General features: G+C 43.0%; 1 protein-coding gene across 2 annotated transcripts in view; it reads left to right on the forward strand.

The window, feature by feature from the left end:
- Positions 1–17,368, forward strand: part of ITPR2 (inositol 1,4,5-trisphosphate receptor type 2) — a 340,705-nt gene extending 323,337 nt beyond the window's left edge. For both annotated transcript variants that reach the window (XM_077826251.1, XM_077826259.1), the window contains 2 exons: positions 11,019–11,180; positions 13,163–17,368. In XM_077826251.1, coding sequence (XP_077682377.1) covers positions 11,019–11,180; positions 13,163–13,249 — 249 coding nt within the window. In that variant the 3' untranslated portion in view covers positions 13,250–17,368. The remainder of the gene's footprint in view (positions 1–11,018; positions 11,181–13,162) is intronic.
- The last annotated feature ends 1,368 nt before the right edge of the window (positions 17,369–18,736 follow it).

Consider the following 18,736-nt stretch of genomic DNA (forward strand, 5'->3'; position numbering starts at 1 on the left):
TTGAGTTGTAAAGGACAATTAGAGAGCCCTATGTACTTTTCCACAGTGATTCACATCACATTACCTGTTCTTCCTCTTTCTGGTGGGGAAGTTGAAATTAAGGTGAATCATACGCATGGTACATTAAAAAGCTCTGAATTTAAGGATACATGCATTTAATGCCAGAATATTGAAGGCACATCCATGTAAGTAAAGTGAGAGCTAAAGATGCATTTCAGTTTCAGATGTAATAGACTGTTACTACTAAGCAGAAATTTACTATATCTACATACAGGCTATGATTTACCATTGTGTTTTGTACCAACATCTGTTTTAAAAACCCAAGAACATTTGTCATCTAATGTCTAGACCAGATGATGTTGCTTAGTATATAAAAGCCAGGGATTATTTTAGAATAATTTAGTTAACTCTAATCTAAAGTGTTTCTCTCAAAACATAGCCACTGCCCATGCCTGACAAAGCTGTAGATAGGTGCAAAGTAAATGTATGTGTCACATCTACAAGTAACTTTGGGAATTTAAAAGAAGCAGCCATTATTAAGTGCCAAATTCTATGTTGAGAGGATGTCACTGGGAGCTATGAAAATACGTACACGTGATCAATCCTCAGGTTTAAGGTAGAGATAAGACAGAGAAATAGAAACAGCAGAGGAGTGAGAAATGAACTCTGTGGAGATGCACCAGAGGAAGGAGAAGGATGTAAGAAGATGGAAAGGGAAGGGAGTCGGGAAAGAACTTGGGCCTTCTCTGTACATAAATTCTGCTGCCAAAACTACACCAATATAGTTAAAGCTGTACTTCCCCCAACCCCACTGGATGCAGTATGAGCATATTTATACCAGTACAGCTATTCCCGTACAGGATGGGGAATAAGCAATACCACTATAACTGCATCCACACTAAGGGTTAGAATTATACAAATGTAGGGCTGGAAGGGAGCTTGAGAAATCATCAAGGACCAAATACCCTAGGCCTCCTAAAGAACAGGTTGGACAACCACTTGCCAAAAGCTTCCAGTGATTAGGGATTCCACAGCCTCCCTTGGAAGCCTGTTCCAGAACTTAACTATCCTTAGAGTTGGAAAGTTTTTCCTAATATTTGACCTAAATCTCCTTTGCTGCAGATTAAGCCCATTACTCATCCTACCTTCAGTGGACATGGAGAACAATTGCTCCCAGTCCTCTCTGTAAATAGCCCCTAACATTTCAAGGCTGTTTATCAGATCCCCCCTTCAGTTGTCTTTTCTGAAGACTAAACATTTCCACTTTCTTTTATTACCTTATAGGTCAGGTTTTCTAAACCCTTCATCGCTTTTGGCTGCTTTCTAGAAGTGTGGTGCACAGAACTGGACACAGTGCTCCAGCTGAGGCCTCACCAGTGCCAAATAGAGGGGGACAGTTACCTCCTGCGACTTACATAGGATACTCCTCTTAATACAGCCCAGAAGGATATTAGTCTTTTTCACAACTGCATCACGGTGTTTGCTTATGTTTTAAATTCATGATCAACGGTAACCCCCAGATTCTTTCCAGCAGTACTTACCACCACCAGCCAGTTGATGCCCATTTTGTGCATTTGATTTTTCCTTCCTATTTTCATCGTGTTGATTTCAGACCAATTTGTCAAGATCGTTTGGAATTCTAACCCTATCCTCCAAAGTGCTAGCAACCCCTCCCAGCTTTGTGTCACCTGCAAATGGTATAAACAAACACATTCTTCACTCCACTATCCAAGCCATTAAGGAATTGTTGTAGTGGTATAACTACTTTAGCAAGAAGTTACACCTTTAACTGACTTAATTATACCAGTAAAAAAATTGTCTGTAGAGCTCGCCTCAGATGCAAGGAGTAGAGGCGTGTGCACGGAGGAGGAGGACAGGGTATTTCAAAGTGGTGCATAATTAATGACAAAATGTTTGCACACAGGGGGAGTGGATAGATTCAGCAAAGCCACTGCCTCATGTGATTGTGATTAGTAGCAGTACAGTAGCCTAGTCAAGGTTCATGGCCCCACTGTGCTAGGTGCTGTATAAACAGGTCATTAAGGTAGGCCCTGGATCAGAGAGTTTAGGATCATGACAAGAGGCAAGAATAGACAGAGGGTGGGAGAGGAGGGTAAAGCAGATTTTATTCATAATGCATAAGCATCAGTCACAGCTCTCTTGAGGCAGTGGATGAAGATGATAAAAATACTGTAACACAGAACCACAGTATCCCCAATGAAGTTAAACCAAATGCAGAGGGACTAGAAAACCCAGAAGTTTGCACTAAAATTTCCTTTCTGGGGGGGAAGGGAATACCCATTTTCACAGAGGCTTTGTGCCTCTGCACTTCCTCCCAGCCTCCATTGCAGCAGAGCTCAGACAAAGCCACAGTGCCATGGATTCTAGCACCACTTCTGTCCTGGACCACCACCCCCATCACGAGGATAGTAGCGGGACGTATGGTGTAAGAGCATTGGCAGGAAACCTCCTTAAGTACGTCCACCCTGCACGCCACTGGCCGCGGCACAGAGTATGCATAGCTACATGCTGTAGTAAAAAGCAGACTGTGTCCACACTACGCTGCGCAGCTACACGTGTCAGTGAAAGGCTGCTGGAGCCTTTCCCCACTGCCTCTCCCTGCTGCCAGGAAAGGCTCCAGCAGCCGGGACTTAGCAGGACATTATACTGCTAAGGATAGCAGGTTAGACATGGAGAGAGCCACACAGGGTTCATACCACATCTTTACTTGCCTGTCTACGTTGCTATTCATACCTGTGCTGGGGGGCATGCGGTGTATGTACTCTACGCACCACCGTAAGGAGTATGCAGTGTAGACATACCCTAACTCGGGCAGGGAATTAAAGGGGGAACAATGCTGTTGGGAGTGGCTAGTCTCTTGGCACATCCCCCAGCTCATTCTCTCCCAACCTGCAGATCCTCAGCTTTGTGTAGCACCTAGACAGGGGCTTCCACGGGGTCAAGAAGTAGTGTGAACAGTGAATAGGGGGGTGCCCTCTTCTTCCACAGCCCCATGCAGAGCTCCTGACTTCTTACCCTCCACTCACAGTGGCAGCAAGGATGATTTGGCCCATAGCTGGAGATGAGGGCAGCTAGAAATTAGACAAGTAGCAAGAATGCAGGGTTGGTTAGAGCAAACAACAAAGCACAGTAGCTGCAGCAGTCCACATGCAGAGGAAAGTAAACAGAAAAGTTCTAGCTTAATACAGCTGTGGGAGGGAAATACTGTATTCAATTGTACTAAATATGATTCATTCTGCACACGATGGCCAAGATTGTCAAAAGTGATTTTGAGTGCCCCCCGTTTTTGGGTGCCCCAACCTTAAAGGGGCCTAATTTTCAGGAATTTCTGGGCACCTTCTCTTGGAAAATCTAGGCCTGTTAAGATGTCAAGTTGGGCCCAAAACAGAGGCATCCAAAAATCTTTTTTGAAAATCTAGGCTATTGTATGCTTAAAAAAAAAACAAAAAACAAAACCACACCTCTTTTTCTGCCACACACATAAGCACAAAGTCACCCAACACCACATTGAAATGCCTGGATAATAGTCATGCAGTGCATCTGGTATTTTGGAATCAAGGCTATACTCTACTATAGTCCACAAACAAATATTTAATCAAGTGAAGTTAGTAAAGCAGGCTGCAATTCTAGGTGTCGATTGCAACCTCTCTCTCGTGGCAAAAATATTTCTATTGTTTTCTCTCCCCCATGCCCATGCTGTGAAGATATGGAATGGATCAGCACAGTGGTAGCTCCAGCCATTAGTGTTCTTACTGTATAAAGATTTATCTGTAATTGCTGAGTTATCATTCTCAGAGCATATAGATGCTTAACAGTTTGGAATTCTCTTCTCTATATTACAAAGGGCAGATTGCTTATCAAATACAGTCTTAACATTAAAGTGTCAAACAGGATTTGCAGAAAGCTATACCTAAGTAGTTTAGGGTGAATGTTTATCAAATGATGGATTAGCTGAATCATGCACTGAGCCAAATTATTATTGACTTTAATTAAATCACAAAATGGTTATAGCACTATGTCATATGCACAAGACAGTTTGAAGATTTAAACTCCTTTTTTTCTACATTGGCTGTGGGAGCTCTATAACTAGAGATTTTAGGACCATATCTTGCCCTTAAACCTGCCTGGGAATTTGAGCAAAGCCGTGTGCTATAAGAATCTAGGTGTGAAAGGGACTTGCAGATCTATGCTTTGGATATAGATCATAGTCTAACTGAAACCAGCACTGCCTGAAGTTTGTGTTCATGCTGAGACACACCTGATGGATCCAGATGGATTATTCCCCAGCAGTATATCCTAATAATGGTTCTGATCATATAGACAGACCCAGGGTGAAATCCTGGCCCCACTTACTTCAATGAAGCCAGGATTTCACCACGAGAGTACAGAACTAGAGAGTTGTTTATGACTGTGTAATGTTAGAGGCAGGAAAGCATTGTGTACCTAAAGCTGTAAGAGGCTTTGCCCATACAGCATCATAATGCCCCTTCAACATCCACTAATTAGTATGCCCCAAAACAGTGGAATATTTAGAGCACAGCAATGCAGCATTCCTGACTAATATGTAGCAAACATTACAAAGACTACTGTAATAGACCTCACAGACTTTAAAGCCAGAAGGGACCACCATGATCATCTAGTCTGACGTGCACGTTGCAGGCCACAGAATGTCACCTACTCACTCCTGTGAGACCCATAAGCTCTGGCTGAGTTACTGAAGTCCTCAAATCATGATTTAAAGACATCAAGGTACAGAGAATCCACCATTTACACTAGTTTAAATCTGTAAGTGATCCATGCCCCATGCTGCAAAGGAAGGCAAAAAAAACCCCAGAGTCTCTTCCAATGTGACCCTGGGAATAAATTCCTTCCTGACGATAACTATGGTGATCAGTTAGACTGGAGCATGTGCGCAAGGTCCACCAGCCAGACACCTGGGAAAGAATTCTCTGTAGTAACTCAGAGCCTCCCCATCTTTGTGTCCCATCACTGGCCATTGGAGATATTTGCTGCTAGCAGTCACAGATGCAATTGTAGGCAGTCTCCTCATACCATTCCCTCAATACAACTTATCAAGCTCAGTCTTGAAAACAGTTAGGCACCCCCTTCCCCCTACTGCTCCCCTTGGAAGGCTGTTCCAGAACTTTACTCCTCTGATGGTTGGAAACCTTCCCCTAATTTCAAGACTAAACTTGTTGATGGCCAGTTTATATCCATTTGTTCTTGTGTCCACATTGGCACTTAACTTAAATAACTCCTCTCCCTCCCTGGTATTTATCGACAGCAATCATATCTCCCTTCAGGCTTTTTTTTTTTTTTTTTTTTTGGTTAGGCTAAACAAGCCAAGCTCTTTGAGTCTCCTCTCATAAGGTAGGTTTTCCATTTCTCGGATCATCCTAGTAGCCCTTCTCTGTACCTGTTCCAGTTTGAATTCATCCTTCTTAAACATGGGAGACTAGAATTACACACAGTATTTCCAATGAGGTCTCACCAGTGCCTTGCATAATGGTAACAACACTTCTCAGTCTCTACTGGAAATAAGTTGTTGCTAGATAAGTTCAGAGGTCAGTCAAGTCTTTGTCTGAGGCTCTCGAAACACTTTAGCTCTAGGAAGTAAATAAATAACCCTTTGTAAGATGGGTTGATACACGATGATACATGACTTGTCCAGGATGCTGAAACAAGTAGCATTAGAACCTTAGAGCCAATTTCCCAGTGTAACGCTCTAACCACTAGACTGTGGGCATAACCCAACGGTGTAGGTTATGCCCATAAATCAGCCATAACCACTTTCCCTCTCTAGCTAGATGGGTGGGGAGTGTCTCAGCTTTTTATTTTAACTTGGGATCACGGTCTGGGAAAAGCTAAGAACCATGCCACCTGCTTTCCATACACATCAGTGCAATAAAAGGCATATCACAATGTGACTGACATGGCACTCCAAGCTTGTGTTTAAGGCAGTCAGAAAACACCCATTAAACTGGCTTCATTTTTCTAGTTTCCCCCTGTCCTATGCATTGGCCTATTTTCTCTCACTGTTCTCTAGTTTTTAAAAAGCTCAGCCCAGTCTTTCCTGCTGGTTGCTGGTGATCTCTCTCTCTCTCCTCTATCTCACTACACCAGAGATCTCTCCCTCCAGTTACTCAGGAGGCATGGACTTAGCTCAGCGGGAGAGCTCAGCTGAAGCCAGTTGGCTGCACCGAGGGATGGTTTAGCAAAGACTTTGCCCAGAGTTTCTATGCTTTGTTAAATCCTTGCAGTCTTTTCTCCTATTGAAGTGAAAAAAAAAAAAAGCCAAAGTTTTCCCCACGTGAGGACCAAGGCCCCAACTCTATTTCCACCGAATAAGCCACAGGAGGGAGAAAAATGTATAGAAAGCTTCATGAGGGCAGATGTGCAGAGCTTCTTCTGAATACACTTCCTCGAAGGGAAAGGGCTGGAGGTGTCTCAAGCAAGGCAAGTAGCAATGCTTCCAAACACTACAGAGCCTCATGGGTCTGTGTCAAAATCTGTAGTCCCAGCAAGCAGCATGCCTCCATCCCGCTGAAGGATTCAGCAAGACAGGGCAGCAGTAATGTCTGTCGAAGCACTACTGGGAGAGGTGGGGAGAAGAGCTACTGACTCACCGTATCAAGTATCTGTCCTGCTTGTGCACAGCCTCTGGATAGCACCACCTGCTTTCTTCAGCTGAGCTGAACAACTGATGGAATGAGGCTGCAGATACTTTCTGCCCCAGCAGCCTTCCCGCCTGGCTGACATTCCACCCCAGGATCCCAGCACCTGGGCGTGCACACTCTTACATGGGCCCTGCTCCACTAGGGCACATAAGCTTTTCATTGTTTGTACAGGTCCATGATTGGATCTCCTAGGCCCGAGCACAATGCAAGTGGTAAAACACTGGCAGAAACCTGGCTTGAATTCAGCCCTGTTTAAGAAACTGTGTTTAAATTCTTAAGTTGTTCCTCTGCTGCCCAGCCAGATACAGATGGTTCAGACTTTCCAGCCATATAGTTTACTCTCTCGGAGTTTGCCTACACTGTACTTTATCTCAAGTTAATTTGTTGCCGGTCATAAGCTGAGCCCTAAGCTAAAGCACAAACATTTGTAGCCTGGAACAAATGTTTGCAGTGTTTCCCCACTAGCTGTTTCAGACATGTTAACTGGCAATCTGTTAAATTGAAGTAAAAGTCTATGTAGATATGGCCTATAGAGCTTGTCCATACAAAGGAGAGAGGTATTTTTTAAACTAAGTGATAGCTAAAGCATGATAGATACTAGTTTTAAAGTCCTAGGATGAAATCTTGCCCCCATTCAAGTCTATTAGATTTCACTCCTTGTGTAGACAGGGCAAAGTTGTAGTTTTAGCATGTGTTAGGTGGTCAAGGTGAACCCTAGGCTGAGCTCCAGAAACACTGATGTCCCAGAGCAAATGTCAGGGAGTAGCATTCAACCTAGCCTTTACAAAAGAAAATTTAACTCAAGTTAGCTGGCAAGCAATCAACTGAAGGTAAAAATAACTCCAATGCAGATAAGCAGTCAGTGTGCCAGTCTTCCAGCAATTGCGTAGAAATTTCACTATAAACCCTGTCTGCAAAGAAACCGCTGCAATTTGCATTTTGAAATCTTCTAGAGTTGTGTGATGCATTATTTAGTCTCCATTAGCAAGTGCTGTCAGTAAGGAGCACTATAGCATCACCCATGCCCTGGACCATCTTTCCACAATATCTTGTGATAGAACTTTGCAATTCACAATGCATCGAGAAAGTGAGTTAATATTGACCAACAGAAGTAAACAATTCAGCAAGGGAATTTAATAACTGTATGTGTTATGAGATTCAGCCTATTCAAAGCATATATTTATAAATGACTGGTGGAACAGAATGTATTTCCTACTGTTCTGATGAATTCCAAATCCACTTAAAGTTTTGTGATACAAAAATGCACAGTTTGACTGTACTGTGAATGGGGTAACGTTAGCCTCTGTGTGTGGTCAGCAGCCAAAGAGCAATATTCTGCCTGCTCTGTAGATAGAGCTCTGAACTGCCAAATGAGAGACCTGTGTTCAGTTGTTTGACTCATCACTTCTTGGGCTGCCAGGAAGTGCTATGCAAAAGTCAACACTTTCACTTCACAGGGTCACTTTTCCATGCAAATGCATCAGCTGGCTCAGGTCCTCTCAAAACAGTCCAAGCTCTTGGTCTTCAACCAATCTTTTGTCCAAGTCTCCTGGTTTGTAATTAAAGCCACAGCCCAGATGAAATGGGTTTTGTTAAGAGTTTTTCACAGCTTTACTAGCCAGTGCTGGCACTCTGTAGAAGCAAAGCTGAGAAGAGGAGGGGCTTGTAGTTCACTTTCACTGATCCTGGAGCTGAAGTGATTTAGAGCTGCTCTAAATGATGCCAGCAGTAAAGGACCCATAGGGACCACTGTCCAATCTTCAGCTAATGCAGAGTGCCATGTACTCCAGCCCCACCTCCCTCCCCACCCCCACACACAAGTCCTTTATTCAGAGGGTGGGGGAGTAAGTTGGCATGGGGGCATAGAACAGGCAGACTGAAATTATACCGTAACATTTCCAGCACCAAAAATTATTTCAAATATATATCACGTTCCTGTGACTATTTCAGTGCTGTATAGGTTAAAAAACATGGGGGAAAGAAAAACTGCCCTAAAACAAACCCAACAGCCATTTAAAAAAAAAAAAGACCAAACAAAGCATTGTATTCTGGAGAAGCAGAGAATAAGAAGAACAATGGGCATTTCACAACACTGACATCAATGCTCAGCAGTACAAGAGCAACAAGTCTGAAATGACTCCCATCCTGCCAGTCTTGGTAAAGAAAGTTTACCTTGATGCTCAGCCTTAGCAAAAGGGAGTAGGTACCACAGCTATTTGCTGCCTTCTACGATAATGCAGTATTGTGTTTCGTAATCTCAGATTCTTCAAGCGAGAGACACTAACAGGTAAAAATATGACAGTTTTCCAGGAATATTCCAATCCAAAAGGAAGTAGCTTCAATGGTATTTGCTGCACCACTTTTGAATTTGTATTCTGCAAATATTCTGTCAGGTGAGTTTATGGACAGATATGTTGGCAAAGATAGGCACCAGTCCAGCAGTGCACTTTCACATAAGCTTGACTTTAAGTACCAGGCTGTCCTTTCAGTTAAAGCATATGCTGAAGTTCTTTGAATACTAGAATATTCATAGAAAATTAATGTTAATCTTGTATATGCCGGAATCATGGAACAGAAAATACCATGCAATCTGTGTTCAATGAAAACTCACCAACAAAGCTAGTGAAATAAGATTTTGATTTGAATGATCACCCACAGAAAAGTGAATTGTGCATGCATAATAAATCATCCTGAGATCCCTATGTTTTCAAAGCACGGGACTAGGGAAGGCTGCATTTCACAAGCATATGTGACTGACAGCTATGTACTGCAAAATGTAATGAAGCTGCACAGTCTAACTCCCTTTGCATTGTGTCGTTTTAGTGTGACAGGACCAGGAACAGCTGGACAGAAATTTATTTGAAACCTCAGATTAAGTAGAGAAAACCCCCTGAAGGTTTCAAGTTTACTTCTAGATTTTCATGGTGCAACCAAAATAAAAGTAGACTAGCAGTCTATGGCTACATTCCCCTTTGCCCGCATGTTCTTCAAAGAGCAAAACCTAACAATACTAGGTAAGCTCTTGGCTCCAGAGCACCTTGGGTTGGGTTAGGCTCCAGAGTATGCAACTCTCATCTGTCTGGGGAAATAGATCTAGGTGGGTGGAGGGTTCCTAGGGTATAATGGGAGCCTAGAAGGTACATGCTCTAGAGCACATCTTGTCCTTTGAAAAGGTGCCACATGCATGCCACTACACTTACGTGCTGCCAAAAGGTACGGCTTTGATCTAACCTACTTCTGTGTGGAAGACAGAGCCCCTGTGATGTAACTTACCACCAGACATGGGAACCATTTTCCCATTTAAGGAATACTAGATTGTAATCCTGCTCTGAAACTACAGGACTTCTTGGGCTCCTCTTCCCATTCCCCACACAGGGCAGTATTCTCTCCTCCCCGCACCCCATATATCCATTATATCCTGCATGCATACTCAAGAACAGTGCAGCCATCCCAAATGAATGCTCAAAAATACCCTTTATGCTACTCCACCCCATCTTCCATATCCCACTCATTACATTTTTTACTGTGTCTAGATCGGTGGTACTCCAACTTTTTCCAGTCACACCCCCCTTATCAGTAACAGAATCTGTCTGCATGCTTCCCCCTCCATTACTGCACAGTCAAGGCTTCCCTCAGCAGAGGAGCTTGGTCTGGGGGCAGAATTGGGTTTGGGGGAGGGGCTGCAGCTGGGGGCAGAGAAGGAATGACGGCAAAGCCTGGCTGGAGGCGGAGTGGAGCTGCCACTGGCTTTGGAACTGGTCTGGCAGCAGAGTGGGAGTGGGGCAGATCTGGGCCTGGAGCTGGAGCAGGACTTGGGGCTAAACGGGACTAGGGGAGGAGAAGGCTGGGGGTGGAGCAGGGCTAGAAGCATGGTGCGCCCTCCCCACCCCCTATGGGGGCTAGCCCTGGCCCCACCACATGGCACTCCCGCCACTCCCAGCATTCTTCTGTGCCACCCTAAGGGTGAGCACTGGTCTATATTTATACACTGTGAGTGTACATAAAGGTTGGATTCCAAGGATAAGGTGGCAATATCTGTTTGTCTTGGGATGAAAAATCTGGCCTCACTGAAGTCAATGGGAATTTTGTCAGTGACCTCAGTGCAGCCAGGATTTTGCCCTAGCTGGTTTCTTTTTAGCCAGAAAACATTTAATAGTGTAAAATATTAAAATATTATGATTTCCTGTTTTAATGTTTCTTAATCTCTCTTGCTGTGCATCAAACACAGTAGAACCCCAAATGATTCTCTTTCTAGAACTTCAGGCTAATAGCATTAGATAAACCCAGATTAACATTTTTTTAAAATATATTCACATGTAGGAGAAGAATTTGGACTGGTTCCCTCGAATGCGAGCCATGTCCCTGGTTAGCAGTGAAGGTGACAATGAGCAAAATGAAATTAGAAACCTGCAAGAAAAGTTGGAGACAACCATGAGTCTTGTAAAACAACTGTCCAGTCAGCTTGCTGAGCTTAAGGAACAGGTAAGTGTTTCTGAGCTGGGTAGAAAACGGACCTATGAACACATGCTTAGGGTATGTCTACATTATGAAATTAGGTCGAATTTATAGAAGTCGGTTTTTTAGAAATCGGTTTTATATATTCGAGTGTGTGTGTTCCCACAGAAAATGCTCTAAGTGCATTAACTCGGCGGAGTGCTTCCACAGTACCGAGGCAAGTGTCAACTTCCGGAGTGTTGCACTGTGGGTAGCTATCCCACAGTTCCCACAGTCTCCGCTGCCCATTGGAATTCTGGGTTGAGATCCCAATGCCTGATGGGGCTAAAACATTGCCGTGGGTGGTTCTGGGTACGTCATCAGGCCCCCCTTCCCACCTTCCCTCCGTGAAAGAAAGGGCAGACAATCGTTTTGCGCCTTTTTTCCTGAGTTACCCGTGCAGACGCCATACCACGGCAAGCATGGAGCCCGCTCAGCTCACTGTCACCATATGTCTCCTGGGTGCTGGCAGACATGGTACTGCATTGCTACACAGCAGCAGCAACCCCTTGCCTTGTGGCAGCAGACGGTACAGTAGGACTGGTAGCCGTCATCGTCATGTCCGAGGTGCTCCTGGTCGCCTCTGTGAGGTCAATCAGGAGCGCCTGGGCAGACATGGGCGCAGGGACTAAATTTGGAGTGACTTGATCAGGTCATTCTCTTTAGTCCTGCAGTCAGTCCTATTGAAGCATCTTACGGTGAGCAGGCAGGCGATACGGATTGCTAGCAGTCCTCTTGTACCATCTTCTGCCGAGCAGCCATGAGATGTGGATGGCATGCAGTCCTTCTGCACTGTCTGCTGCCAGCCAAAGATGTAAAAGATAGATGGAGTGTATCAAAACAAGAAATGGACTCATTTGCAACCCCCCCTCCACCCTCCGTCTAGGGGACTCATTCCTCTAGGTCACACTGCAGTCACTCACAGAGAAGATGCAGCGAGGTAAATCTAGCCATGTATCAATCAGAGGCCAGACCAACCTGCTTGTTCCAATAAGAACAACAACTTAGGTGCACCATTTCTTATTGGAACCCTCCATGAAGTCCTGCCTGAAATACTCCTTGATGTAAAGCCACTCCCTTTGTTGATTTTAACTCTCTGTAAGCCAACCCTGTAAGCCGTGTCATCAGGCGCCCCTCCCTGCATCAGAGCAACGGCAGACAATCATGCATCTGAGTTGAGAGTGCTGTCCAGAGCAGTCACAATGGAGCACTCTGGGATAGCTCCTGGAGGCCAATACCGTCGAGTTGTGTCCACAATATCCCAAATTCGACCCGGCAAGGCCGATTTAAGCGCTAATCCATTTGTCAGGGGTGGAGTAAGGAAATTGATTTTAAGAGCCCTTTAAGTCGAAATAAAGGGCTTCATCGTGTGGCCGAGTGCAGGTTTACATCGATTTAACGCTGCTAAATTCGACTTACAGTCCTAGTGTAGACCAGGGCTTAGAGAACTAGATGTTGTCTTGGGTCATGGTCAGGACTTCTGTCTCAGAAAGGTTTTATTCCTGACTCAATAAAGCTTAGAGTAGGTGCACAGATACGGTTCCAGAAAGAGTGTTTATTCCATTAACACAACTAAAGAACAGGTAAGCAAGAAATTGAATTTTGAAAACCTAACAGCCAGGTAGGGGGAATCCTGTTACTAGAGAATGTGACTGCAAAATATAGTCAAGCTTTGTATCGGAAATAGCTACAAACTAGTTGAAATTGTTTTAGTTTGACTCTCTGAAGTTACAGCCTATACCTGTTCCCCCACCCCCATCATGCACATATAAGTCCATTATTTGCATGACACAATCTCATACTTCAGTGAAATCCTGTACTCAGTTTTTAAGGCTGAAAAAAAATTGCAGTTATTTTGCTTATATGCACTTGGCAAAAACGTCCTTCTCATGCTGTTGCATTGTGAGTGCATGTGCTGCTGCTAAATAATCGTCAAAACCCTCTCATCTTTCTCTCCCTTTCCACCGTAGATGACAGAACAAAGGAAAAATAAGCAGAGGTTGGGCTTTCTTGGATCAAACACACCCCATGTGAATCATCACATGCCACCACACTGATACCATGGGGAGAAGCCGTGACTAGCCTTTCATCAGTATTCCTGCTTGATTACAGAATAAAAAGCTGAGATCGAGAGGAGTGAACAGTGCCTATTGTTGTAAAGTTAAAAACAACCAAGTGCCAAGACGTTAAGTGGTTTAGCTCTGGGAACAATTTGTAACGGTTTTTCATGGCTGAAAGGGACCAAAACCTAGAATGCAAGAAATACAAGGGAGTTCTTCTGTATTCATTCTACAGGCTAAACTCTGCTGGGTTTACACTCTCTGCAACTCAATTGGCTTCAATGGGAACTGTATACAATGCAAGTTAGGGCCGTATTTGGCTCTTCTTGAAGTCAATTTAAGATTTCTTCTCAAAGTAATGGAAGAACCAAGATATGGGGAAGGAGCAATAATTTAACACCACAAATGCAACAGCCTCCTTCACAATCAATAGAAGTTATTTCTTGTTTTATTTACCAGATAGCAACATCTGTTATATTTGCTTGCATTTACTTTTTTATTATTATAATTACCATAAATACAGCAGCAGGAGCAGTTATAACATCACTGCAAGTTAACTTCTGTTAGAGAGGCAAATCAACTCTACACTCAGACTAAAAAAAAAGTGGCAAAGAGAAACAGGAGTTCTTTTGAATTTTAACTGTCATCATGCCATTTCTTATTTATGACATGGAGCACAATGGATTTATAGCTGTGGGAACTTGGAATTAATGCACAGACCACTGACAACATAAAGTGATTTTTCTCCTGGCGTCAGATGTTCTCTATTCATGTAGCTGCAAGTGGAGATTTCACATATTATGATGTTAAATCATGTTTTAAATTCAAGCTCAAAAAAGGATTTAGAACAAAAGGTATTTTAAAATTTGTATTGAGATGACTTTTTTGGTAAAAAGATTAAAAATACTACCTAGAAGGAATTGTAATGGAGTCATTACCTTCCATAAACACACCGTAGGCGCTATTTGACATAAGTGAATCAGGGCCATATCCTGCTGTCTGTTACTCAGTCCTAGTTTCAGTGGGAACATTGCCTTGATTATAAATCAGTTCCTGCTTGGCCTTCGGGCATGGAACTCCTATTGACGTCAGTAGAAGATGATCTTGTTGGACTGGGCCCTCAAGACAGGACTGTAGTGTCCAGCTGCAAGAGTGCACTTTTCAGCTATTTTATTCTAACTGTTTGAAGAGAAAATTATAGCGTTTGTTAAACTCCAAGAGACTTTCAGACTTAGGGGGAGGTTTTCAAGGTACAAATGGGAGTTGGGGACTTAAATCCCTTTGAAAAAATCAATAGGAGTTAAGATTAACTGCCCTTTGTGCCTTTGAAAAGTCTCCCCTTTAATTTTTAAGAGCAGGGTATTTAGCAGGTATCAGTAAGGGTTTTAAAGAGGCATTCATTAGAGCTGCTTGGGAAATTATTTCTCTGTTCCCCCGCCCATGAAAAACTTCAGGGGGCAAAAAAAGGGGAAATTCAGCAAAAATGAATGTCAAAAGACTTAAGGTTTTCAATCACTGAAAAGCCAAAAAATTTCATTTTTAAAGCATAAATGGATTTTTCCAGAAGGTTTCATTAAAAAGCCTTTTATTTTCTTTTTTGGTCAAAAATTTTGATCAGTTTTTAACTAGCTCCAGTATTCATTTTTTTAAAAAAGGGTAAATGTTACTGTTATAAAAGCAAGTCAGGTGAGAACTGCAGGACTGGAAGAAAAGATGGGACATTTCTCTCCTCTAACTAAACACACGTGCACCCCACACCCTTATATGGCTTCCAGTAACAGCCATATCTTTCACATGGGATAAAGGGAGATTTTAGGGCCTCACTTACAAAAAGGGAGCTCTGTATAGGTCTTCAGCACTTTGACACTCTATGGGTCCTGACATGGGCTTAATTCTGAGAGGCACTAAACACTTCCAGGATCAAGTTGTGTATTTCCCTATCAGAAATGCACATCCCAAATTGAGCCTAGCCTGTGTGCAGTGGCATCCACGTGTGTGTTACACACAAATGTGTACCATTGTGTGCCACTCTACATGAGTGAGCAGGATCTACAGGGGTGAAGTTTACCACCTTCAGAAATCCTCAGACTATACAGCTAGGACTTTGAACCTTATGATCTGTCCATAAGGCCACAAACACCTCACCCTAAGGAGAGTGCAATAGAAGCGCCATGAGGGGAGCCTCTTTTCCCTTCTGAGGGGCTTTCAACATGGAATAGTATGATTTGGGCTTCACTAATTAAAACTAATGAACTTCTATCCTTATCTTGTACAAGTAACATGCTGGAGACCTACACTGGGGTTTGTAGTCTCCAATATGGCTGTCATGGTGCAAACAACTAGTGTAGATGCAGTGGACCTGTGTACACCATGACTTGCTTGAAACCAAGATAAGCTGCACCAGGGTCAGTTGTGGTTTACACCACTGGATTGCATTCATACTGAGGCCTGGTCTACACTAGAAAATAAGGTCAGTTTAACGACCACAGTCAGGGATGTGAAAGATCCACACCCCTGGGCAGCATTCTCAAGCCAACCTATGGTAAGTCCCCATCTAGACAGCGCTAGGTCGACGGAAGAATTCTTCCATTGACCTAGCTACCACCTCTCAGGGAGGTAGATTGCCTACACCGACAGGAGAACCTCTCCCGTCGGCAGAGGTAATGCCTACATTGAAGCGCTGCAGCAGATCTCTTAGGCTATGTCTACACTAGCACTTTTGTTAGTGAAATGTATGTCGCTCAGGGGTGTGGGAAAAAACCAAAACACCCTCCCAACCAACAGAAGTGCTGGTGGACAGCGCTGTGCCAGCAGGAGACGCTTTCCTGCTAACATAGCTACTGCTGCTCATTGGGGGTGGTTTCATTATGTCGACAGGAGAGCTCTCTCCCATCGGCACAGAGCAGCTGCACGGAAGGTCGTACAGCTGTGCTGCTGTAAGTTCTGTAGTGTAGACCTGGCCTCAGGGTATCACTTCAGCTACACTGATGCAGCTACATCAGTGGCTGAAACCAAAATTTAGATAAGGCCAGATTTTTCTCTTCTCACTTTCCCTGATGTAAATAATGAAGTCAGTGGAGTTATAGTTGTAAGACTGGTACAAGTTAGAGAATCCAGCCATTCATTTTTAATTCACTTTAGATTTGATAAACTGTGTAAAGTAGTCAACTCTATTTCAATATCAATTCCCTCTTACACTCCTCGGCAGTATATAGTAACATTTATTGGAACTAAAACACGTTTATGATTGTTATTAGTGGGGGGGGGAGTGGGATAATACTGGAAGTAGCTGGCACTTGTTTACAGTTAGAAAACCAACCAAATGATTGCACAAGAAGGGAGGTTTTTGCTGTATGAGCTGGAAAACTTGAGAACAGACTTATTTGTGCACTAAATTCCTTATTGCAGTTCCAAGCTGCAAGAACTCTCTCTTCCCTCAATCCCCACTAACATTTCCCTTCCTCACAAGAACTCCTCTATTACAGTACTGCTGTTTAGATGAGATCTAAAACTGCAAAGGAAAAGAAAAAAGAAGTTGTAATAGACACCAGCTAATGTTTGCCACAGTGCCTTTCTGATGTTTATTGCTTCTGAGACAGACCTCTTTAATCAATAAGAGTAGAAAATGCTACTTGCACAGATTGTAAATATCTTTCACTTGTGTTTGACATGCTTGCTACTTCTGCTGGAAGATCACTGCAGGCCTTACTCACATGAGTAATCCTTATACAGGCAAGTAGTCCCGTTAACTTCAACAGGGGACACTTACACGATTAACAACTGCAGGACCAATTTCCAGGCCTTTAAGCGTTCAAAATACAACCACCCCCCATTGATGAATTCATGAAAGATAATGGGGTGGGGGGAAAAAATCACTTTTATACACATTTGTATGTATATCTTTAATGAAGCCAAGATGTCCTATTCCTAGGCAAGTATCAAAAACATATTTATACAAATTGATTGAAACTATAAACATCTATGAACTATCAATGCCTTAGAGGGAAAAACTAAACTATTTGACAAAATCTATGTATGTCCATTGCTGCTGACTAACTTTTTTATTAAAAGTTGTCATTTTATACATGTTCGTTTCTGTATATTCCATTGCAGAGCCATGTGCAAATGTGTGTTGCTGAATTAAAATCTTCTTAGAAGAGTTGGGGTGTCTGTACTGTAATGGTGTAGTCCCGGGGTCAGCAACCTTTGGCATGTGGTCCATCAGGGTAATCCCTAGTGGATTTTTAATCCACCGCTTCCAGCAGCTCCCATTGGGCTGGAGCAGCAAACCGCAGTCACTGGGAGCCATGATCAGCCGAACCCGCGGACGCAGCAGGTAAACAAACCCGCCCGGCCCGCCAGGGGCTTTCCTTGCGCAAGGAGCAGAAAAAAATTGGGAACCACTGCTCTAGAGCATGAAGGCACATTAGCTCAGCAGAAGGGAAAAGCTTTCACTGCCCTGTCTGCTATACTTGTCCTGTGGATACAGGGCTTAACTATTCAAGAACTTGAACACCATCAAAACACTTACTGAGGTCAATAAGAATTGAAAATGCTTAGCACCTCACAGGATCAGACATATAGAGGACATCACAGTCGGACACCTTTCATAAGCATTGAAAAACAGTTGACATTTTTAGAAGATATATTGCATTTCCAAACTGAACTTCCTAGTTATGCATAGGAAGATTCATTGCAGACATCTCTTCTTCTCGCCCGAGACGTCTATTGTGGAGATTCACCCATCAAATAATCAGTGCACATGGAGGTGGTTTAAAGGTCCCTTCAGAGTAATGATTGGTGGAAGTAATCTAATGTGATCTACCAAAAAGACTCACACCCCATAGAGATTCTTCAGTTGGAGAGGTTTTAGGTTTGAAGAAACATATTGAAAAATAGCAGGTTGTTCCTCCCATCAAAGAAAGGCCAAAAAAAAAACAAAAACAAACAGCCAAAGAAGTCACCTCTTTGAGCTGGAGGAACTGGTATGAATGGAAGCTGTGGTCAAGGGTTAGGAGATGATGTATTGGAGCATGTTGAGAAAAAACACCAATTTTGCTTCAGACTTAGTTTTAGAAAGTCACTCTCAGAAAAGCGAGACAACGTGGATGAATCCAGTTTAAATTTAACAAACTGGATGGCTTCTGTGTAATTTTGAAAATATCCTGTAGAATGCTTAAGCACGTGTAGAACTCTCTTAGTCTAAAGGATGATTTAAAAATTCTGTAGAAAGGATACACTGCTTTATGGGGCTTTTTCATAAATGATGTCGTAAGAGTAACTGTTGGCCTAGAAGATTAGTCTTAAATTGGCATAAGATTTTTTTTAAAAAAAGATTAATTTTAGGCTAAGCCCACACAGGCGCCAATAGGTACTCAAGGTTTCGGGGGGGGCGGGGGGGGAATAATTAGGCAGATGATATATGTTTAGGAGATTAATTTTAGGTTTCTATTTCTGATAAATGTTGATCATAAAAAGATCTCC

This window comes from Eretmochelys imbricata, chromosome 1, assembly GCF_965152235.1.
Source record: "Eretmochelys imbricata isolate rEreImb1 chromosome 1, rEreImb1.hap1, whole genome shotgun sequence".
NCBI classification, from domain to species: domain Eukaryota; kingdom Metazoa; phylum Chordata; order Testudines; family Cheloniidae; genus Eretmochelys; species Eretmochelys imbricata.